Source organism: Hypanus sabinus, chromosome 14 (assembly GCF_030144855.1).
Source record: "Hypanus sabinus isolate sHypSab1 chromosome 14, sHypSab1.hap1, whole genome shotgun sequence".
NCBI classification, from domain to species: Eukaryota; Metazoa; Chordata; class Chondrichthyes; order Myliobatiformes; family Dasyatidae; genus Hypanus; species Hypanus sabinus.
Genome location: NC_082719.1, coordinates 51,074,839 through 51,099,064, shown reverse-complemented (window position 1 = coordinate 51,099,064; position 24,226 = coordinate 51,074,839). Strand labels below are relative to the sequence as shown.

Sequence of the window (24,226 nt, the reverse complement as noted above, 5' to 3'; positions counted from 1 at the left end):
CTGATCTTATTTTGCATGGGAATGAGAGGGAATCTGTGGAGTTGTACATACAACTGTCAGGAGTAACCGCTCCAGCGTAACGAAGGCATTTGGAGTTGGTGGAACTTGAAAGACGAATCATACTGCCTATACTTTCGCTGTGTTCACGGATTCTGTCCAGTATTTTCTGTTTCAGTTCGAAACATTCACAGGGCCTCACAAAGGAATACGTTTAATAATGCACGCATAATTCTTACAACTAACCCACGTTAATATACGTGTGCTAATGTATGTGAGGACATCACAGAATCCATAGAATGATTTGAAAAATTCATCCAGGTCCATTCGTAGTTACATTCGTAAGTCCATGTTGACACCTCCATTAAATTTTGCATGATCAAGTGCTCGGATTCTCCAATTTCAGCAACTTTACCACATATTATGTCAAAATCATTAATCCCGGTTACCGGTTTCTCTTCCTCCTTAAAGATCGGAATTTGGAATCTGTTTATGAAACAAAATCTGTAAATAATTTTGTAGTCCATACTACTTGAAAATAGAGATGTTCTGTTAATCTTCAAAATGTCCCGAATTTTCCCACTGAACGTAAACGTTTTGCCCCAGTGCCAATTCAGTATTTTTTTTCTTCAATTAGATCATTTTTTCTTCCTTGAACTAGAGCATCAAAAACTGGGGGTAGGGGGTTGTGGTTAAAGCTAGTACAGCATACCACTGAAATATTGAAGGTTCTCAGAATCAATATGTTTTAAACTTTTGTGGCCTTTTACTGGCAAATATGAACATTAAGTTTTTGTCACCTATTGTGGGGTTAGTATAGCAGAAATACGGGAACATTGGGGAAAACCACCACCAAGCAATGATCTGGAGCTGAAAAAATGCTAACAAGTTAATAGCTGTTGTAAAAATCAGCAATGAAGTCATTTACTGTTTAGAAATCTTTCAGTTTTGGGGCTATGTACAGCACATGCTGGCTGCTGCCCTTGTGATTGTTAGCTTTTAAGGAAGTATTTAAAATAGGGAGTCTTGTGACATTGAGTAATTAGACTTTGAGGAAAGCTTTGACCAGATTCCTTATGAAAAGTGAATTAGTACTGGGATTTCAAGATGACTATTGTAAAAATGAAACATTATTGACTGAAAGGAAACAGCTCCATTTGCTCCACAGAAACCATGTCATGGTGCGGAAGAGATTCCAGAAATGATAACAGATTCAAAAACAGCTGCTCTTTGTGGAACCTTATAAAAAACATGCAAATATTTAAATGGTAGCTAAGGATGCAAATATGAGAATGTGTATGGGCAGATATATATACTTAGTCATAGGTTAATACAACGAGGAAACAGGCCCTCATGTAGTGGGCCATATCTCAAATAACGGTGATTCGGCATAAAGGTGTAAGAGCCTAGTAACATGGTAAAATGACAGGGACATTTCCTTCAATGTCAGCAAAACCAAAGACTTAAGGAAGGGGAGAGGTGCATGTGCTCTTGTCTACATCAACAGTGGTGAGGTTCAGAGTGTTACAAGTTTCAAATTCCTAGGAGTGAATGTCAATAGCCTATCCTGGTCTAAACATGTAGACTTCATCACCAAGTAAGCTCACTAATTCCTCTGCTTCCTCAGGAGGCTATAGAAATTTGGTATGTCTCCATCAATACTTTTGTTCATCAGTACATCACAGAAAACATCTTACCTGGATGTGTAATGGCTTTTTATGGCAACTACTGTGTACATGACCAGAAGAAACTGCAGAATTATGCTCAGCACAACATGGAAATCAGCCTCACCTCTATGGACTCTGTGCTTGTCACTGCCTCAGTAAAGCAGTCAACATAATCAAAGACCCCATCCATCCGGGCTTTTTCTATTCTTCCCTCTTCAATTGGGCAGAAGACACAAAAACATGAAAGCACTTATTGCTGGACTCAAAGACAGCTTCTACGCTTCAGTTATAAGGCTATTAAATTATTCCTTAGTAGGGTAAGATGGACTGTTGACCTCACAATCTGTCATGGTGCACTCTTGGAGGACTGGGCCCAGATGTGTAGGAATGGCAGGATCCCCAGGAAGCAATGGATACAAGAGGTTAGACTTTGGAATCAGAGGATTGACCAAACAACACCATGATGTAATTCATCCTCACTGGTACAATGACCCCACTGAGGCACCAACTCTTGAAGTAATCACAGTCTGAGGGAAATGCATTCCAGCCTCAACTAACTTGATGAGGTCAAACCAAAAACACGAGGGCTTAGCAACTCTATTTAAGGTAGTAATTAGCAAATACAGGTGCTCAAAAACTCCAGAAGTTTAATGCTCTGCGGCAAGCTGCAGGACTCATGACACAATCTACCTCATTATGATCTTGCACCTCATTGATTACCTGCACTCCTCTTTCTCTTTAGCTGTTACATTTTATTCTACATTGTAATTATCTTACCTTGTACTATCTCAATGAACTGTGTAATGATTTGAACTGTATGAACAACAATATCAAAGACGTCTTTTTTACTGTATCTTAGTACGTGTGACAATAATATTCCAACCTTACTGTGGTGCTAACTGCTACATTTGCCATTCTCCAAAGATTGCATAGATTAACACCAATTAATTGGTTTCAACTTACTTTGATATGTTCTAAACAGGTGAAAGATGCAATGTAAAGAAAGCTTGGAACTTTACCAGTGGGATCCTAGGAGTCACCAAAGTGCAGGCTGATAATGGCAGATGATATTTCATGCAAATATGAGCTCATACCTGGGAAGATATCTGTACGTACAGTAATACAATGAGGAAATAGGCCTATACGTGGTGGGTCATTTCTCAAATAATGATGTCAGTACAGAGAGGAAATGGAGAGCCTAATGTTCATGAGAATAACCCTTTCCTCAATGTTATTAAATCAAAGGAGCTGGCCGTTGTCTTGGGAGGGGGGTGGTATTGTGGTGCACATACTCTTGTACTCCTGTCTTCATCAATGGCATGGAGGTTGAGAGCTTCAATAGACTACTAGGGAGTGAATATCACAAATAGCCTGTACTATTCCAGCCACGTAGTCACCATGGTCAAGAAAGTTCACTTATGCCTCTACTTCCTCAGGAGGCTCAAGAAATTTGGCATGTCCCTGTTGACCAATTTTTATCGATACAATAATAGGTACATTTAATGTCAGAGAAATGTATGCAATATACATTCTGAAATTCTTTTTCTTCACTAACATCCACAAAAACAGAGGAGTGCCCCTAAGAATGAATGACAGTTAAATGTTAGAAGCCCGAAGCCCCCAGCTCCCCCCTCCCACACATAAGCAGCAGCAAAGCAACAAACCCCACCCACCCAGCAAAAGAGCATCTGCACCCTCCACTGAGCACTCAAGCATGTAGCAAAGTATCAATAAAGAATCAGACTTGCAGTACCACAAAGACTACTCGTTCACCTGTGGTAATTCAACATATCATAGATGCTCTTTCTCTCCCTGATAAGGGAAAAAGAGGTGACCCTGTTTCACAGCGAGAGGGGAGACATAACAAATCAACTTGATGATTTATGGTATTAAAAGTCTGTTGTGGCGCTTTTTCCGACCTCTGTGCCCAAAGATCTTGGGCCTCTGAGCACACAGCCAGCTTGCTGCTTATGATCTTCTGTCTCCCACGACACACCAGTTTTCTGCAGTGGCACTGACCTCGAGTCTGCCCACCTCCAGAGCCACGAAAATCCAACACCCTGAAGGTGCGTGCAAGTTTTCTAGGCCCCATCCTTAGCATATCGGAAAACATCCGGTTGTGAAGCCCCGAGAGCGGGTCCCATTGCCGCAAAGAACTGAAGTCAGCGTGTAACTCTGGGTCAGGGTCTTCAAAAGAACCCTGAATAGGAAAAAATTAAAGATATTAAAGATAGAAATAGAGCTGTTTCCATTAGGCACCATCATCCTAACCTCTGCTATATCAAGCTTGATATGGCAATTGCTCGGCCTGTGGCTGCAAGAGACTGCAGAAAGTGGTAGACACAGCTCAACATGTCATGAATCTTAAAGCCTTTGTCTTTATTTCTTCCTGTTGTAGTAAACTATCCAGTATAATCAAAGACCCCACCCACCCCGGACATTTTCTCTTCGCCCCTATCCCACTGGGCAGAAGATACAAAAGCCTATGAGCATGTACCACCAGGTTTAGGGATGGCTTCTATCCTGCTGTTATAAGACTATAGAATGATTGTTATGTTAAAATGGTCTTTTGACATCACAATCTACCTCAGTATAACCTAGCACCTCATTATCTGTTTACATTGTACTTTCTTTTAGCTGATGCACTGTATTCTGGATTTTGTTGTTAGGCTCCTATACCTTCTTCCTGATGTTAGCAGCGAGAAGAGAGCATGGCCTGGGTGGTGGGGGTCCTTGATGATGGATGATGCTCTCCTGCAAAAGTGCTATGTGTAGATGTGCTCAAGGGTGAGGAGGGCATTGAACATTAAAGCACAGGACATCATAGACAATAACAGCATAGTACAGGCCCTTTAAATCACAATGTGTGCCCTTCCTCCTTTAATCTACTGTAAGATTAATCTAACCTTTCACTCCTACATAACTTTCAATTTTTCTGTCATCCATGTGCCTATCTTGAGGTCCTCCATTGGTCAGGGTTGACCATGGATGTTGTATCCCAGCTGTCTACGTGATAAGTAAGCCAGGGCAGTACGATATGGAGATCAAGCTGTTATCCAAACAGCAGGCTCCCCTCTCCATGCAGCTGATGAATCCAAAGAAACATCAGAGACTGATGCAGTATGGCACCAGTGATATCGCAGGAGTTTCCAGTCAGCATTAACCTCAACGTAGGACTGCCATATAGTCTCCAGCTCCATATTTTTCCTCGGGGGGTTTACACCCAATGCCTTCCCCATTAGTGGATATAGCTGCTGCAAGATAGCAGAGATTTGAAGTCAGAGTTTTCCTTCTCCTAAATGAGCTGCCAACCATGGCTGAAGAGCCCCTTCTACCAAAAGTGACTAGTTTTAAGATGCCAATAACCTGCGTTTGCCCTTTCTCCTGTCAGTAGAAACTGTTCTGCCATGTTTGGTAGCTAAGCCACACTGAAGTCAGTAGCTGGACTTGATGGTCAGAGGCTATTTAAGAGGCATGCTATTGGGAGTATTTAATAGGTAGTGGGAGCTTATTCCCACTACCAACTCCAGCTATAACAACCTTAAGGAACCACGTGCCTATTGAAGATTTTCTTAAATACCCCTAATGTATCTGCCTCTATCACCATCTCTGGCACAGCTTTCCACACATCCCCTACTCTCCATGTAAAATAACCTCTGACATCCCTCCATACTTTCTTCCAATCACCTCAAAATTATCCTCCTTGTTGTTAGCCATTTCTGCCCTGTGATAAAGTCTTGAACTATCCACTCAAACTATGCTTCTTAACATGTCGTACATCTCTATCAAATCACCTCTCATCTTCCTTTGTTCTAACGTGAAAAGCCCCAGCTCACTCAACTTATTGCCAAATGACATGTTCTAAAGTCTAGGCAATGTCTTGGTAAATCTCGTCTGCACTCTCTCTAAAGCTTCCACATCCTTCCTATAGTGAGGCAACCAGAAATGAACATTATTCCGAGTGTGGTTTAACCAGGGTTTTATACAGCGCAACATTACCTCATGATTCATGAACTCAGTCTCCCGACTAATGAAGGCCAACACACCACACACCTTCTTAACCATTCTATCAATTTGCACGGCAACTTTGAGGGATCTATGGATCCCTTTTTCCCCCACACTGCTAAGGATCCTGCCATTAGCCCTGCATTTCACCTTCCAAAGTTAATCACTTCACTCTTTTCTGGGTTGAACTCCATCTGCCACTTCTTAGCACAGCTCTATATCTTGTAATTATCACATTGTACCCTATGACAAACTTCGTGGTATCTGCAAACTTACTTATGTACCCTTCCACTTCCTCAAGTCATTTATAGAAATCACAAAGAGACCAGATCCTTGCGGAGCACCACTGGACACACACCTCCAGTCAGAAAATGTTCTATCCCTGTTCAAGGGTATGATAAACATCAAGGAGCTGTAGCCACTATCTGAAATTCTCACTCACTGAGAGATCTGACACCTGACCTGGTTCAATGTCTAACACCGGAAACAATATGGCCTCTCCTTAGTCACCCTGTCTACATTTCATGACAGGAATCTTCCTGGACACACCAAACACATTCCACCCCATCGGTAAGAGGGTGGCATTAAGTGGCAACTTTTTGCGTGTAACTCTGATGGGAATCATCAAATCTTCCTGGTTATGAGGGCTACAGCTGCGTCCACAGTCACAGTTATGGGTATTTCAGTAAGCAGTATAATTTCAAGACATCTAAAAAATCTGTCGAAAGAAAATTGATGAAACTTGAACAGCAGATTTTGCTCGTGAGTACAATTCCCTTTTAAGAAAATGGAAGCGGGGGTGGGGCATTGGCTAGTACCACGTTGGTCTGCATGTCTGATTGGAACACAGAAGCTTTGATTTTCACTTCTGACTGTCCTGTTGGCAAATATACAATTGTTAGAAAATATAATGTCACATGTCAGAGCAGGATTGCTGTACAAGATTACACAATCAGGGACTGCTGTGTACTTTGCTTTATAAAAGCATGGTTCATGGCTGCCATTTTAGATGCACTACTGCAGCAGGATGGTCTCACCATTCTCAGCAAAGACAGTACAGCTCAATCTTTTAAAGGCAGAAGAGGATCGCATGCCCACATTTTTGAAAGTCTAATCATCTGTCCTAGTGCATAGGCAGTGACTAAAGACCACAGCAGCAGTGGTGAGGATCAAGAAGGTATGATCAAGGGAGGCAGAGGAATGCTCTCAGGACTGCTTTGAGTTATTGGACTGGATAGGAGCAGATAGTATAGAAAAGTATTTCATTGGGGGAGGGGGAGTTATGATGTTATTAGGCAGGAGCTTGGAAGCAAAAATTGGGAACAGATGTACTCTGAGAAATGCACAACAGAAAAATAAAGGTTGCTTAGGGAGCACCTGTATGGTGTTTTGGATAGGTTGGCCTTTTGAGGAAGTGAAGGAACTCATGGTTGATGAGATGTGGAAGAGGAAGAATGACAATATTCAGGGATTCATCTTTGAGTCTGAATTTGTCACAGTTGTCACTAACTTTATCAACACCTGTGTGGATGAGTGTGTGCCTTCAACAATATACCAGACATACTCGAACTAGAAGTCCTGGATAAACCAGGAGCCTCATAGTCTGCTGAGGATTAGATCTGTGGCATTCAAGGCCAATGATTCAGAACTATACAAGAAGTCCAGGTATGACCTACATAAGACTATTTTAAAAGTGTTAAAACTAATTCTGAACACTTTGAAAGGGATTATAAAACTACACCTACGTGAATCCCTGCAGAATCTGGTGACCCTGTGATCTCTGTCTTGCAGGCTGACAGAAGAACATTCCGTTATCATTGAATTCAAATGCTAAAACACTGAAAATACCCAAACACACTTAAGAATTAAGACAGTTGTTGAAGACATAGAAAGATAATGTTGATTGACTGTTAAGAATGGCAGATTTGGTGAGCGGATAGGTTTGATGTTATCTATGGATAGAGAAACTGTTAATGTTTCAGACTCTGGCATGTTGTCATAGCCATTGGTCATCGAAGGAAAGGCATTTAAAGATCAAGACATCAAATCTGGCACTAAGATCACCGTATGCTCAGTCAACATTGATTGGCAGACCACATCATTCACATTCCTGGTGCTAGTCTTCCAAAGAAGGTGCTCTTCTTCAACTCTTTCACAGCTAGAGATTACAAGGAGCACAGAGAACGAGGGACACTTGAAATGTTTCAAGGATGTTCTAAATCGACTATAAAAATACACTTGTGGTGATCACAGCCCCCCCCCCCCTTTCAGAGGACTGCATTGTTACACCCGAAGGTCTCTGTTCTATAATATTCTCTAAGGGCTTCCTATTCACTTTGTATGTCCTGAACTGGTTTAAATTTTTGCAATGCTTCACCTGTCTGTTTATACTTGTTGGAGTGAAATTCCATCAGACATTCCTTTTCCACTTTCCCAGCTGATCCGTATCCTGTTGTAATCTTCTTAAATGTCCACTATACTACCAATCTTGGTGTCATCCATAAATTGTGTCACTTACATTCTCTTGAAAAAGGACCCAGCACTGATCGCTGTGGCATACCAATAATTGTCTAAAAAGGAGCCCTTCATCATTACTCTTTGCCACCTATAACCAAACCAATTTTGTTCAAAGTTCTAAGAAAATTTATTATCAATGTACATACACTCAGTGGTCAATTTATTAGGTACTTCCTATAACAACCTAATAAAGTGGCCACTTAGTGTATGTTCATGGTCTACTCCTGCTGTAGTCCATCCACTGCAAGGTTTATATATTGTGCATTCTGAGATGTTTATCTGCACACCATTGTTGTAATGCATTGTTATTTGAGTTATTGTTAGCTTGAACCTGTTTGGCCATTTACCTCTGACCTCTCTCATTAACAAGATGTTTTTGCCCACCACAGTACTGCCTCTTACTGGATGTTCTTTTTTGTTCTTTTTTGGTAGAAGAAATGAAAGGCTTAACTATTTTCTAAACGGAGAATAAAAAAATCTGATGTGCAGAGGGACCTCAGAGGCAGGATTCCTTGAAAGGTAATTTGCAGGTTGAGTCTGTGGTGAGGAAGCAAATGCAATGTTAGCATTTATTTCAAGAGGACGAGAATTTAAAAGCAAGGATGTAATGTTGAGACTTTATAAAGCAGTGGTGAGACCTCACTTGGAGTGTTGCGAGCAGTTTTGGGCCCGTTATCTTCTAAAGGATGTGCTGAAACTGGAGAAGGTTCAAAGGAGGTTCACAAAAATTAATCCAGGTTTGAACAGCTTGTCGCATGAAGAGCATTTGATAGCTCTGGACCTGCATTCATTCAGAAGAATGAGGGGTGCCCTCATTGAAACCTGTTGAATGGTGGAAGGCCTTGATCAAGTGGATATGGTGAGGGAGTTTCCTGTGATGGGACAGTCCAAGACTAGAGGCCACTGGGCATCTTTTTAAAATGGAGACGAGGCAGAATTTCTGACACCAGAGTAGTGAATCTATGGAATTCTTTGCCATAGGCAGCTGTGGAGGTCTAGTCTTTATTTAAATTTAAGGCAGGGTTTGATACAGATCCTTGATTGGTTCAGGACATGAAGGGAGACAGAGAGAAGGCAGCGGATTGGGGCTGAGAGGTAAATGAGATCAGCCATGATGAAATGGTGGAGCAGACTCCATGGGCTGAACGGCTTAATTCTGCTCCTTTATCTCATTATGCTTGGAATGGGCTGTTGGCAGCAGTGGTGGAGGTGGAAAGGATAGGGTCCTTTAAGAGACTCCTGGATGGCTGCATGGAGCTTAGAAAAATAGAGGGCTATGGGTAAAGCTGAGATAGTTCTAAGGTAGGGACATGTTTGGCACAGCATTGTGGGCTGAAGGGCCTGTATTGTGCTGTAGGTTTTCTATGTTTCTTATAATGTTGAGGAATTTAAAGTTACTGATTCCTTGATGAGGACTGGCTCATGGACCTTTGGTTTCTTCTCCTGAAATCAATAATCAGCTCGTTGATCTTGCTCACATTGTGTGAGAGGTTGTTGGTGTGGCACTACTCAGCCAGATTTTCAATCTCCCTCTTATGTGCTGAACTGGCACCAATCACAGTCATGTCAGCAAACTGGAGCTTTATCAAGCCAATTTTCCTCCTTTAGTGGACTCTATGAAGTACTCATTTAGTAGACGAAGGCCACTTGCATTTTCACTTGTTGGTCGTATTCATGTAGTTAAAATGATGATTCTACCAAAATTTTTGTATTTATTTCAGAATATTCCTGTTTTTTTGACTGTTTTTTGATCGATTTGATTCTATTATTAAGAAAGCTAATGGCATGCTGGCTTTTATAACAAGAGGAATTGAGTATAGGAGTAAAGAAGTCCTTCTGCAGCTGTACAGGGCCCTGGTGAGACCCCACCTGGAGTATTGTGTGCAGTTTTGGTCTCCAAATTTGAGGAAGGACATTCTTGCTATTGAGGGAGTGCAGCGTAGGTTCACAAGGTTAATTTCCGGAATGGCGGGACTGTCATATGTTGAAAGATTGGAGTGACTGGGTTTGTATGCACTGGAATTTAGAAAGATGAGAGGGCATCTGATTGAAACATATAAGATTATTAAGGGATTGGACACACTGGAGGCAGGAAGCATGTTCCCACTGATGGGTGAGTCCAGAACTAGAGGCCACGGTTTAAGAATAAGGGGTAGGCCATTTAGAACAGAGATGCGGAAAAACTTTTTCACCCAGAGAGTGGAGGATATGTGGAATGCTCTGCCCCAGAAGGCAGTGGAGGCCAAGTCTCTGGATGCATTCAAGGGAGAGTTAGATAGAGCTCTTATAGATAGTGGGGTCAAGGGATATGGGGAGAGGGCAGGAACGGAGTATTGATTGTGTATGATCAGCCATGATCCCAGTGAATGGCGGTGCTGGCTAGAAGGGCTGAATGGCCTACTCCTGCACCTACTGACTATTGTCTATTCTATCTTTTATTTGGGATAAGAAAAGACCAAGGATTAATAAATGTCATTTACAAAAGTTGAAAAAGGTCTTGCTTTGCCTAATCTAAGAATGTATTATTGGGCTGTTAATTTGCGATACAGTATATGTCCTTTTGGCTATATTGGGGTGATAGGAATGACTGGCCAGTCTGGGTGGACCTGGAACTGAGAGCTGTGAAACAGTTTTATTTAACTTTGTTATTGGGAGTTGCCCTAACTGTACAATTAGCTAAAGTTGCTAATTTAAACCTATATCGTGTGGTTAAGCACACTTTACAAATATGGCTCCAGTTCTGCAATCTTTTTAATCTTAAAAAATTTAAACTTTGTAGTATAATTTATCGTAATTACTTTTTTAAACCTTCCTGGAGTGATCCAGTTTTTTTTTTACTTTGGAAAAATAAAGGTATTAATTCTTTTTTGGATTTACTTAAAGAAGGCAGTGGATGTCTTTGATCTTTTGAACAATTAGTCGATAAATATTTTCTCTCATTCACACTTTTTACAATATCTTCAAGTTAGACATTTTTTACAAAAATATTTAAGTAATTTTCCTTACACATTGGAGGCTGACTTGTTAGATACTATTATGAATATGAACCCTTCGATAAAAGGTTCTATTGGAAGAGTTTATAATTTATTATTACAATGCGATAAGTGTCCTTTACTTAAGATTAAACAGGATTGGGAGAAGGAACTCAATTTGACTTTTATATGGGAGGATTGGATGCAGATTCTGAAGCTGGTTAACTCTTCTTCGATCTGCACTAGTCATTCACTGATTCAATTTAAAATTGTGTATCATTACCATTTGAAGAAGGAGAGACTTACTAAAATATGTAAAACTGAGATAGCTACATTGACACATATGTTCTGGTCATGTTGTATATTAAAACAGTTTTGTAAGTCAGTCTTTTTGACCATTTCTAAAGCATTCAGAATCAACTTACAGCCTCATAAATTGACTGTGCTTTTTGGAATAATTCCTCAAAATATCCATGGTATTTCTGTGTCTGACCAACATGTTATTGCATTTGTTACATTGATAGCTAGGAGGGCCATCTTGTCGAAAGGGAAGGATATATCAGCTCCTTCTTTGTTATAATGGTTCTCTCGAGTTATGCTGTGTCTTAGCTTGGAGAAAATTAGAAGTCGAACCTTTGAACCTTTATTTGATTTTGAGAAGAGATGGGGCTCATTTGCTCGTTATTATCATTTCAGTTAACTGATAGATTTCCTCCATGATCTAAGTAAATTTTTTTCTTGATATACCTTTCTTTCTTGTTGGCGGTTTGATGTTTATTTTCAGAAGCTTTCTGTATGACGCATGGCTCCGGGGTTGTACCCCCAATGAGTTCCTTTTTTTTTCTCACTTTTCTTGCTTAGTAGGGTTTTTTATTCACAAAAATTTTTAATCTTTAAGGTAATTTTTTTTGAGGCATTGTAAGTGTTGTTACTTCGATGTACCTGTGTTATTTTTGAATAATAATAATAAAAACATTTGGGGAAAAAAAAGAAAAGAAAGAAGCTGGAGCTGCGTGTTGGGTCCAGCCGTAAGCACAAAGCAAATGGAGCATTCACATCGGCTTGTGAATGTACCTGTGGTGATTTTGGAGGAGATGTTGCTACCAATCCAAACTGGCTGGCGTCGGCAAGTGAGGATATCCAGGATCCAATTGCACAAGAAGGTATTGAGGCCCAGGTCTTAGAGATTATTAGCTTTGAGGGGAATGTTGAATGCAGAGCTGTAGTCAAGGAAGGGCACCCTGATGTATGTATCTGCACTGTACAGATGTCCACGGCTGAGTGAAGAACTGATATAATGGCATCTGCTGTGGACCTGTTGTGACGGTAGGCAAATTGGAGCATATCCAAGTCACTCCTCAGGTAGGAGTTGCTATGTCTCAAAAGCAACTTCACAAAGCACTCCATCACAATGGATATAAGTGCTAGTGGATGATAGTCATTGAGGCAAGTTACCACATTCTTCTTGGGCACCAGTACAATTGAAGCCTGCTTCAAGCAGGTGGGTACTTCAGACTGCTGAAGCGAGAAGTTAAAAAAAATCAGTAAACACTCCAGCCAGTTGATTAGTACAGATCTTCAGTACTGAGCCAGCTACACTGCCTGGGCCAGATGCTTTCCATGGGTTCACACTCCTGAAGGATGATCTCATGTGGGCCTTACAGGCTGAAGTCACAGGATTGGTGGGGCTCTGCGAGTTTGTGAAGGTATCTTTACGTTCTGTTGGCCAAAACAAGTATAAAATTCATTGAGCTTACCTGAGAGCTAAACCTCACTACAAATCTAGTCAAGAAGAGCTTATGAAAGGTTCAAAAAACTAGGTAATGATTGAGATCTAGAAGATTATAAGGCTAGCAGGAAGGAGCTTAAGAATGAAATTAGGAGAGTCAGAAGGGGCAATGAGAAAGCCTTGGTGGACAGGTTTAAGGAAAACCCCAAGGCATTCTACGAGTATGTGAAGAGCAAGAGGATAAGATGTTAGAGAATAGGACCAAACAAGTGTGACAGTGGAAAAGTGTGTATGGAACAGGATGAGATGGCAGAGGTACTTAATGAATACTTTGCTTCTGTATTCACTACAGAAAAGGATCTTGGTGATTGTAGGGATGACTTGCAGTGGACTGAAAAGCTTGAGCATGTAGATATTAAGGAAGAGGACGTGCTGGAACTTTTGGAAAGCATCAAGTTGCAAAAGTCACCAGAACTGGATGGGATGTATCCTAGGCTACTGTGGGAAACGAGGGAAGAGATTGCTGAGCCTCTGGCAATGATCTTTGCATCATCAATAAGGATGGGAGAAGTTCAGGAGGATTGGAGGGTTGCAGATGTTGTTTCCTTATTCAAGAAAGGGAGTAGAGATAGCCCAGGAAATTATAGACCAGTGAGTCTTACTTCAGTGGTTGGCAAGTTGATGGAGAAGATCCTGAGAGGCAGGATTTATGAACATTTGGAGAGACATAATATGGTTTTGAATAGTCAGCATGGCTTTGTCAAAGGCAAGTCGTGATTCAATTTTTTGAGGATGTGACTAAACACATTGATGAAGGTAGAGCAATAGATGTAGTGTATATGGATTTTAGCAAGGCATTTGATAAGGTACCCTATGCAAGGCTTATTGAGAAAATAAGGAAGCATGGGATCCAATGGGACATTGCTTTGTGGATCCAGAATGGCTTACCCACAGAAGGCAAAGAGTGGTTGTAGATGGGTCATATTCTGCATGGAGGCTGGTTACCAGTGGTGTGCTTCAGGGATCTTTTCTGGGACCCCTTCTCTTTGTGATTTTTATAAATCACTTGGATGAGGAAGTGGAAGGATGGGTTAGTAAATTTGCAGATTACACAAAGGTTGAGGGTGTTGTGGATAGTGTGGAGGGCTGTCAGAGGTTACAGCAGGACATTGATAGGATGCAAAACTGGGCTGAGAAGTGGCAGATGGAGTTCAACTTGGATAAGTGTGAAGTGGTTCATTTTGGTAGGTCAAATATGATGGCAGAATATAGCATTAACGGCAAGACTCTTGGAAGTGTGGAGGATCAGAGGGATCTTAGGGTCCAAGTCCATAGGACACTCGGAGCTGCTGTGCAGGTTGACTCTGTGGTTAAGAAGGCATAGGATGCACTGTCCTTCATCAATTGTGGGATTGAGTTTAAGAGCCGAGAGGTAATGTTACAGTTATATAGGACCTTGGTCAGACCCCACTTGGAGTACTGTGCTCAATTCTGGTCGCCTCACTACAGGAAGGACGTGGAAACCATAGAAAGGGTACAGAGGAAATTTACAAGGATGTTGCCTGGATTGGGGAGCATACCTTATGAGAATAGGGTGAGTGAACTTGGCCTTTTCTTCTTGAACTTGATGGAAGATGAGAGGTGACTTCATAGAAGTGTACAAGGTAATGAGAGGCATTGATCATGTGGATAGTCAGAGGCTTTATCCCAGGGCTGAAATGGCTAGCACAAGAGGGCATGGGTTTGAAGTGCTTGGAAGAAGGTACAGAGGAGATGTCAGAGGTAGGAGGAGAACAGCTAGCAGATCAGATCTCCTGAAATGTGGTCTAGGGATAGAACAGTAGGCATTCCTGATTGCAGTGTTACAATGGTTGAGTGCTGTGGGATTCCTCGTGAGGCAGGTGATTTGTTGATTTTAATTGGGCAGAGATTTCTTCAAGCAAGCCTAATTGAATGCCTCGGCTTTTTCTTGTTTGCTTATCATGGCATTCAACACATTGAATGCTTGCTTAACACATACCTTCAGCAGTATGTAAACCGTGGTCAGGAACATGGAGGAGAACTCTGTCAGTAAGTGAAGCAGTCAGCACTTAATCATTCAATGCTCCAAGATGGGGATCAAGATTTTGACTGACCACTATGTCTGACCACCACGGACAGTTTATCTTGAAACAGAGACCCCCCCCCCCCCAACCACCTCTTGCCTTCCCTGAATAAACAGTTCAGTCCATCAAGTGGAACATGAAGCCCTCTGGCTGGACCACCATACCTGGCTTTTCTGAAGTCAGCCATGTTTCTGTAAAATAGAGGATGCAGCAACCTCTCAACCTGTCAAATAAAACAATCTTGCCATTAGGTCTCTATCTTGCCATCTAGGTTCTCCGGTGACTATACATTTGCTAACAGGGTGCTGTGTAGAGGAAGCTTTAGTCTGGCTTGAAGTCCTCCTCTCCAGTATCCAGTTTGCCATTCTGTCCTGGATCCTATTTATTCTTATTTTCTGGACCAGCCTATCATGTGGGACCTTGTCAAAGGAATTGCTGAAGTTCAGATAGACAATACCTATTGCCTTGCCCTTGTCAGTTCCTCAAAACATCCAATTAAGTTTGTGAAACATGCTCTCCCATGAATGAAGCCATACTAATCAGTCATTGCTTTCAAAATGCAAATAAATCCTATTCCTTAGAATTCATTCCAGTAACTCTCCTACCACTGTAAGCATCACCTACCTTTAGTTCTTTGACTTACCCTTGTAGCCCTTCTTAAATAAAGGAGCAACATTAGCTGACCTGTATCCTTTCAGTACTTTATCTGTGGCTAATGAAGATACAAAATTCATCACCAAAGCCCAACGATCTCCCTGCTTGTTTCCCTATTATTCCTGTACCTGTCTGTTCAGAGGATGCATATTGTTTGTTTGTTCATTGTTGCTGGTTATTGGCTCCTTCAATGCTGGATTTAAAAATGTTTCTCAAGAATGTTTGCATTCCTTAGTTGATTGAGTGGTGCCCATTCGTTAACTGATTGCTTCTTATGGTTCCTTAATTAACAATCTTCACTGATGATGATGTTAATTTAAAATGTCCAGGATAATGAGACAATCTGGAAACACTTGAAGAACTGAATCTTTGTTCATATTTGAGAAAAGGCTATATAGATCAAGCATCAAGGATAACGATAATTTGAACAAAAATAGAAAATACTGGAAGTATTTAATATTTCAGCTTCAGGACTTTTCATCAGGACTGGGAAAGAAAGATGATAAGTTTGTTTTAGCAGCAGAGAAGGTGTGGGAATGAATGGTAGTACATAGACCAGGGGTGGGCAAACTTTTTGACTTGTGGGCCACAAAGGGTTCTTAAATTTAACAGGGGGGCCGGACCAGGAGCAGATGGACGGAGTGTTTTGGTAATACACCTCATAAGAGAAAATAAAATATCATGGGATATGTAGAAAACATGTGCTTTAATTTCAATTGAAAATGAACAAATGCATTACAACAAAATATCTGTCTTTGAAGTCCCATGGTATTTAGCTATTTATTGAAATGACTTTTAAAACACTGAAAATTAAATGAATAAAATACAGCTTTTTTTAAATAGTAACAGTTATTATTTTAAAGCACTGAAAATGCTGTTATCCTTCAAGATATTATCATCATCACTCTCCTCCTGACTGTCCTTATTTCAAAAACGGTAGGAGATGCAGGTCTACTTGTCCTGCTTCTTCTTATTCAATTGTCCCCTGTGCCAAAACTCAACAATGACCAGCACAAGGACAGAACAGTGACAGCGCGCCAGTATGCGGAGCGCGTTATTTGATCTGGAGCGCATTTTTTATTTTGAGAACGTACGTGCACCTGCGCACTACTCATGTCCATCACTTAACAGAAATGACATGTAACATGTAAGGCTTATTGAAAAAAGTATTTTCAAAAGCATTTTTTACATAACACAATGAAGAAACTTATTTTTAATTTCAGTGGGAACAGTGTTGTTGGTCTCCCTTTTTAGCCAGCGCATCAAAGTCTGGATTTAGTTTTGTTGTGGCGATTCTCAGGATGGATCTGAGGTGTTGGTCAGTTAACTTGGATCTGTGGCTGGCTTTGTTGATGTTCATGACGCTGAACGCCTGTTCACAAATAGGTCGAGCTGAACAAAGAGTAAAGCGCAAATGTGGAGTAATACGCTGCACCTCAACAAAGGTCAATGTGTAGCGGTGTGCTACATGCAGTGCTAAAATGACGACACGGAGTCGGTAACTGCAGTCGAAGAAAAAAACTTTATTCGAAATCCCCAGCCTCACTTTTAAGCTCCCTCAACCTGCCCCCCGTGGCGCAGAGGCTCCAAAGCTCTGTGCTCGCAAATCCCCGCAGGCTATCTCCCTTAACCGGAACGCTGGCTAATTGTGAGCCGGTTCAGATGTGCCAGGAAATGGGTCACCAAAATGTATATAGAGTGCGTCATCTATCGGGAAAACGCCAGAATTGCGGGGAAAAAACGTTAACAAGGTTTATTAATATAATTTCATCAAGTTCTGCGGGCCGGATCAAAAAGCTTAACGGGCCGCATATGGCCCGTGGGCCGTAGTTTGCCCATGCCTGACATAGACTATACCTCTGAAAGGATGAGACCAAGTGAGTAAATTTAGTAGGTAGGACATGATTAAGCTTATTTAACATGCTACCAATAGCAGGTTCAGAGATACGCCAGCAGGCCAGAGCATAAATATGGAAAGAAGAAAACCTGAACTGAAATGATGACAAATAGGCATTGGCAGTTCTAGCACGGACTGAAAGGAATGTGTTACCTACTTCTGGAGAATTCGGTATTCAGTGTTGAGTCTTGAAGGCTGCAATGTGACCACATAGAAAATGAGGCACTGTCCTTCAAGATTGCATTGTTCCTCCTTGTAACACTGCAGGAAGCCACAAATAGAAAAAATCTAAGTGGGGCATTGAATTTAAGTCTCTTGTAACCAGAAGCTGAGGTTCACCTCTGGAAACTAAATGCAAGTGCTTCACAGAAAAGAAAAATATAAGAAGATTAGCTTTATTTGTCTCACGTACATCAAAACATACAGGGGAATGCATCACTTTACATCAAATCAAATCAGCCAGTGTTATGCTGAGCAGGCTCCAAGTGTCCCCATGCCTCTCATGCTCACAACTCACTAACCCTAACCGTACGACTTTGGAACATGGGAGTTAAACAGAGCACCCGGAGGAATCCCACATGGTCATGTACAAACCCCTTACAGGCAGTGCGGGAATGGAACCCTGATCAGTGATCATCTGGCACTGCAAAGTGATGCATTAACCACTATACTATCCTGCCACCTTCTATCAGATCTGAACAGGCAGTTCATAAAAACTGCAAAATTTGGCACATTTGCTTACCAAGGTGTGCAATAGAAGTGGAACTAAATAGTTCTATAAAGTTTTACAGCTTTTGCAGTACCAACCAAGAGGCCACCAGACATTACCTTCTATCGGAGTTTACTGTTGGGGACGTGGCTTATTCTGCTTGGTGAAAGTTGCTTCCTTTGTGATTGATTAATTTAGAAACTGCCGCTGCTTTTCCCATTGGTTAGCCACCTAGTGTCCAGTTTCAAATATCCCAGATATAAAGTGGCACATGGAAGAGGCTTGCTTGCTCTCTCTTTGTTTAAGGCAAGCGGTGCATATATCAATTGGAAAGGTATGCTCTGCACGTGCTTTTAGTTAAGGATGTTTGTTGAAGTATGCTTTTTGAACATTCAGCCTTGTAGGTTTTGTAACTTAGGGAACATGAATGTTTGGTTGAATTTTCACTGCTTGTAGATAAATGATTAATATACTTATTTGTAGTCAGTGTTTTCTGTCTCATCACCAGACCCGTGAACCTGCTTCAACATTACAAAGAGGGATGGACACAATTGACTATAGCACAACAGACAATCTGCAGGAGGAACTCAGTAGGAGAAGTAGCATTTGTTGGTGGAAAGGAATTGTTAACTTTTTGGGTCAAAACCAAGAATCAGGACCAGATGCAGGGTTATGACCTAAAACATCAACAAACACTTTCCTTCCACAGATGCTACTTGACCTACTGAGTTCTTCCAGCAGTTTGTTTCTCATTGCCTTCTATTAACATGTTTTACATTCGTAAATATACTTTCTGGTACCAGTTGACAGGAGGCACGTTGATGACTGGTATTATGCTAAGGTTTGTTAGTAGTTTCACATGTTGCTGCTGGCATTGCCCTCATAAGTGCTAGCAAGGTCAGGGCTACTGGGTATTCATGGTGAAGAATCTGGAATCAGATACTGCGCAACATAGACATGGCACTGGATCAGCGAGTCCATTTATTTGGATAAGGATTTCCCTGCTGTGAGAAAGAACAGGATAAGTTTGCTCTTAATTATTTGTATTGATATGAAAAATATTTAAAGATTTTGGTTGATTATATTTTAATAATGTTAATGAACAGATATGAAACTGAAGAATAAATTTTCATGCTTTTTATCACATCTGAATTTCAAAGAGATTTCTAACATCCGAAAATCTTTAGTAGTATTTTAAAGATGTCAGAATTATTGACTAGTATATTGGGCATAAGGTATTCTGGCCATTTGATGTTCTCCAGATATATACATCCTGTGAAGCCTAGTATCATACCAGCATTTGCTGTTTGGCTGCAGGAGAGTCTGAACCTGAAAAACTAATATTACAGATGAGGACAATATAGATGTATATACTTGTTTTCTTTTTTTATGATTGGAACGTTCTATATGATGACCCTCATTCTATACCAATTGGTATGCAGGTTACTTTTAAAATTGAAGTGCAATAGGTATTGCATTTAAAAAAAACATTGTAGTGAGATGTCCAAAGATGCCTCACCAGCAGAATTTGCCTCCAAAAAATGGTATTTGAATAAGTAGGCACAAGGTAAAACAAAACTGCATATGTCAAAACTCTGAAATAGAAACAAAATAATGGAAATTAAGCATGTTAGGAAGCATGCGTGGAATGAGAAGTAGAATTAATCTTTCAAGTTGGTGACTTAAACATCAAAGTGAGAATCAGGCATGTTGCAGAGAAGGATGAGAGGTGGTGAAAAAGAAATTGTAAGTGATAAGGATTTAGAAACTGCAGTGTTTTGCTTCTCACAGTTCTGGCATTAATTTTGTTTCTCTCCCCATCCTAGTTCATATTATAATCACAAAAAGTCCCATGTCCTCTGCTTAGAACACAATATTTTTTGATTCCTTGTCTGATGAAAAGTCATTGACATGAACATTAATTCTGCTTCTATCTATACTTGATAGTATATGACCTGCTGACTATTTTCTGTTTACATGTTAGGTAGTCAAAAGGATAGCTTGTAAGGAAAAAATGGTGAGTTAAAGGTATTTTGGGAGGCTATTCAAACATTTTGGGTGCAACCTTGAAAAGGATATAGAGAACTGGGATGATCAAAACACCAGAACTGTTCAGTCCTCAGCTTTTGAACCGTGGTTGTGCTCAACAAAGTTAATTTGGATGGAGCGAAGGCCAAGATGTGGATAAGTAAAAATTATTTTCCCAACATTACTATGCATGGACAATCTGTAAGTTAGCTAATCAGTGATGTTAAAGCAGTGGTTAACAGAACTTTAGGGTGAATTTCTGGAGAGCAGAAGATGTAAGCTTTTCAACAGAAAAATGTTGAAATAATTGAAAATGGAATTTCAACAGTAGGTTGACTAAGGAAGTTGTGGAGAGGAGAAAAGTTCTGTAAATGGTCTGAAGAAGGTACTAAGAGGAAAATTTTTCAGCAATGTAAGTGTTTGCTGATGGAAAGCACAGTGATTCCACAATTTATAACTATTTGATGTATAGATTTTCACAACAATGCCATTAATAGTTTGGGTACATGGTCTTGATTTACAAGCTATTTTTTCTGCTATAATGAAAATGGTGCTTTTTCTGACCATAATGCATTTCACACTTCCTTTTGTAGCTATCACCAAAGAACTGAGGAATCCCTTTTTATGAGATTGGAATGCCAGCTCTGTGGATTGTTTGTGATCTTGGTGTCTTTACGGGCTCCTCTTCAGGCTGTTTCCAGGGAGGAGACTAAGGATCAGAGTTAGTGGTAGGTGAGAAATGGATTCTGTTCCACTTTTTTTAACACTTTCAGGCTTTCTAATCACCATCAATTTGGCATGTGTATCATTGAATTGAATCTTGTAAATTATGAACTAATAAAATATTTGTTGTGTGTGGCCTAGGATGCCATTTGGCAAATCTGTTTCTCCTTATTGAATATGTTATATTGCTGTTTAGTATGGTACTACATTTAGTGCAAAATTCATAACAATTGCATTTACCTCCTCCTCCATACCAGGCACGCACCATTCTCTATATTTAAAAAAAAATCTTGCCCCACTCATCTCCTTTGAATGTAATTCCTTTGACATTTAGTTCATGATGCTGGTATAAGATATTTCAATCCCAGGGAAAAGTACTGACTGTCCACTCTCTCTATGCCTCTCATAATCTTATAGATCTCTATCAGATTCCCCTTCAGTCTCTACCACTCCAGAGAAAAAAATCAATTTTGTCCAACAATTCCTATGATGCATGTCCTCTAATCCAGACAGAATCCTCGAAAATCTCTTCTGCACCCTTCCTAAAGTCTTAACATCGTTTCTATAATAGGGCAACCAGACTGAATGCAATACTCCAGATGTGGCCTAACAAGAATTTTATAAGTCTGCAACATAATTTTCTGACTCTTGAACTCAGTGCCTTGACTAATAAATGCAAACATGCCATATGCTTCCCTTTTCCATTTTACCAACCTATGTAGCTGTTATATTTTGTAACTCTAAAACATACAACTAATCAAAATAAAAACACAGAACTGGGAATAACATATCTAAGTTTTTTTCACTTTAAATGAGGCGTGAACTTATGACGTAGTGGTGTGATACCGTATACCATTCACGTACTTTTGCATATAACCTGCAATGTATTATGCGAGTAAAAAAGTGCTTAAACAATATATTTACAATATTACTCAAATATGACTGAAATATTAAATACACAAGTCAGACAATATAGAATGCATCTCAAATATATATACACTATATATAGTACAACTACTATACACACACCTGCAGCATAGTAAATTTTAAATTGTCTCATTCATGCCTAAAGATTTAATCACTGTGGAGGATTTTTTTACTCTTGTGGGATAATGCCTTTCCTGACAAGAGGGATCAATCTGGTTGGCAGATGAGACTTCTGGCTATGAAACAATCTCTGGTTCCCTGGTGGCCCCCTCCATGGTGGTTATAGGAGTTTACTTTGCAGGAAGTGGATCTGACAGCTCTGGACACCTTTCTTCTGGATATGTTGGCATCCTGAATAGTAGATGCTCTCAGTTTGGATGGTACAACAATTCCGAATCCCTACATTAGGCAACTCCCATCCTGGCACTGGGGGAAATGGGGGAATTGGAGTTTTTGCTGCCTATTCCAGTTATTTTGGATGACCATGTAGACCTGAGACAGTGTGGGGTCTTTTCAGGTTTCCCTTTGGATCATTTCTGCCATAGTAGGGAGACTTTAGATTTGCATTAGGGAGAAAATATAAAGAGGAGGATCCTCTTTTGTAAATTTTTCAGTTATTTCCTTTTCCCAGGATGAACAGGACAATCCATCAACATTTCCATGACTAGTCATCCTCTTGAATTTGATCTTGTAATTGTGTCCTCCAAGAAACAGATCCCAACTCTGCATTTGTGCTGCTGCTCTTAGTGGAATACTCTTCTGTGGATTGAAAATAGACACTAGTGGTTGATGATCAGTAATGAGGAAAAACTGTCTCCCATACAAGTATTGGTTAAATGTTTTACACCCCAATCCGGACTCAAAGCTAATTTGTTAGTCTGTGCATAAATTTTCTTTGCAATAGTAAGGGAACATGATGAAAAGACTATGGGGCAATCATTTCCATCACTGAAAACGTGACATAGCTGCATCTATACCATAAGGTGTAGATAAGCTACACTGGACAATATGGATCATGTAGTGTGAGACAGTGTCAACAGTCACCATTTCCTTTACCTTTTAGAAAGCCAGTTCACATTGTTTTATCCATTGCCATTTCTTCTTGATCTGTAGTAATTTGTTCAAGAGGTGGAGCACATCAGGCAGGTTTGACAGGAACCTGTTTTAGTAGTTGACAGATCCTGAAACGGATCACAACTATGGCACATTCTTTGGCCTGGGGGAATTCACCACTACTTGAAATTTCTCAGCACACTTGTGTAATCATTGTGCATCAATGGTGTGACCACCAAAAGTGATGCTTGGTTTAAATAATTCATAGTCTTTGCATCATGCTCTGAAGTCATAATCTTCTAGTGTTTTTAACACTGTCTTGAGATTTTGGAGATGTTCTTTGGCATCCTCATCAGTAACAATGATGTCAACCAGGGCAGCCTTGCAGCACCTGGTCTATAGCTTTCTGCCAAATGCAGGTGCAGATGCTACTCCAAAAATAAGCCTTATTATAGTGATAAAGCCCTTTATGAGGAACACTTGATGAGAAATACTTTTGCTGAACTGTTTCCCTTCAGAAAGGTTTGCGAAGATGTCCTTTATGCTGGGCAGAGGGTATTGGTCTATCTTTGGTACAGGGTTGTTGGTGACCTTAAAGTCACCACAGATCCTGACAGACCCATTCTTCTCAATTACTGGGACCACTGGTGTTGCCCATGCACTCCACTTAACATTGAAAAGAATTCCTTCAGCCTCCCTGTGATCTAGCTCACTGGCTACTTTATCATGGATGGTTAAAAGGAAACAGATGGCTTTGTAAAGCTTGGGTGTGGCAATTTAATTTAACACTATTTTATCCATGCTATGTTTAGATTTTCCAATGCCATCCTGGAGCACAGCTGTGGCATCATCAAGTATCTTAATTCGCTTATAGTGGATGGATCTCTATTCAAGTTGTTTCAGCAAATCTCGACCCCCACAATGCTGGCCCTCCTGTTTTTACCACATGCAGGTCCAATATGGCTTGTTGATTGTTGTATTTCACTGTTACAAATGTCAATCCACGAGCAAATATTATGTTCTTCCACCCAATGCATTCAGCAAACCTAGCACTCGCTTCTCATTGGCTGTTACATTTGTTATAAAATATGGTTCAATTTGCGCAGTATACAATGTCCAATTATTTCTTTGCTGATACTGGCAACTGATTTGTATCTCATTGAATACTTTGCCAGTCTTCTACACTATCCACAGCACCACCAGTCTTCCCATTGTCTGTAAACTTACTAACACATCCATCTAC

The 24,226-nt window shown here is 40.4% G+C and overlaps 1 protein-coding gene across 4 annotated transcripts in view; it reads left to right on the top strand.

The window, feature by feature from the left end:
- Positions 1-24,226, top strand: part of tec (tec protein tyrosine kinase) — a 143,548-nt gene that overhangs the window by 527 nt on the left and 118,795 nt on the right. For 2 of the 4 annotated variants that reach the window (XM_059989152.1, XM_059989151.1), the window contains exon 2: positions 20,874-21,008. Coding sequence is in view for 1 of the 4 variants with exons in the window: in XM_059989149.1 (XP_059845132.1) it covers positions 23,861-23,935 (75 nt within the window). In the remaining 3 variants the exon portion in view is untranslated. Of the gene's footprint in view, positions 1-20,873; positions 21,013-23,795; positions 23,936-24,226 lie in introns of those variants that run through there. The other 2 variants (XM_059989153.1, XM_059989149.1) reach the window with 2 other exon arrangements.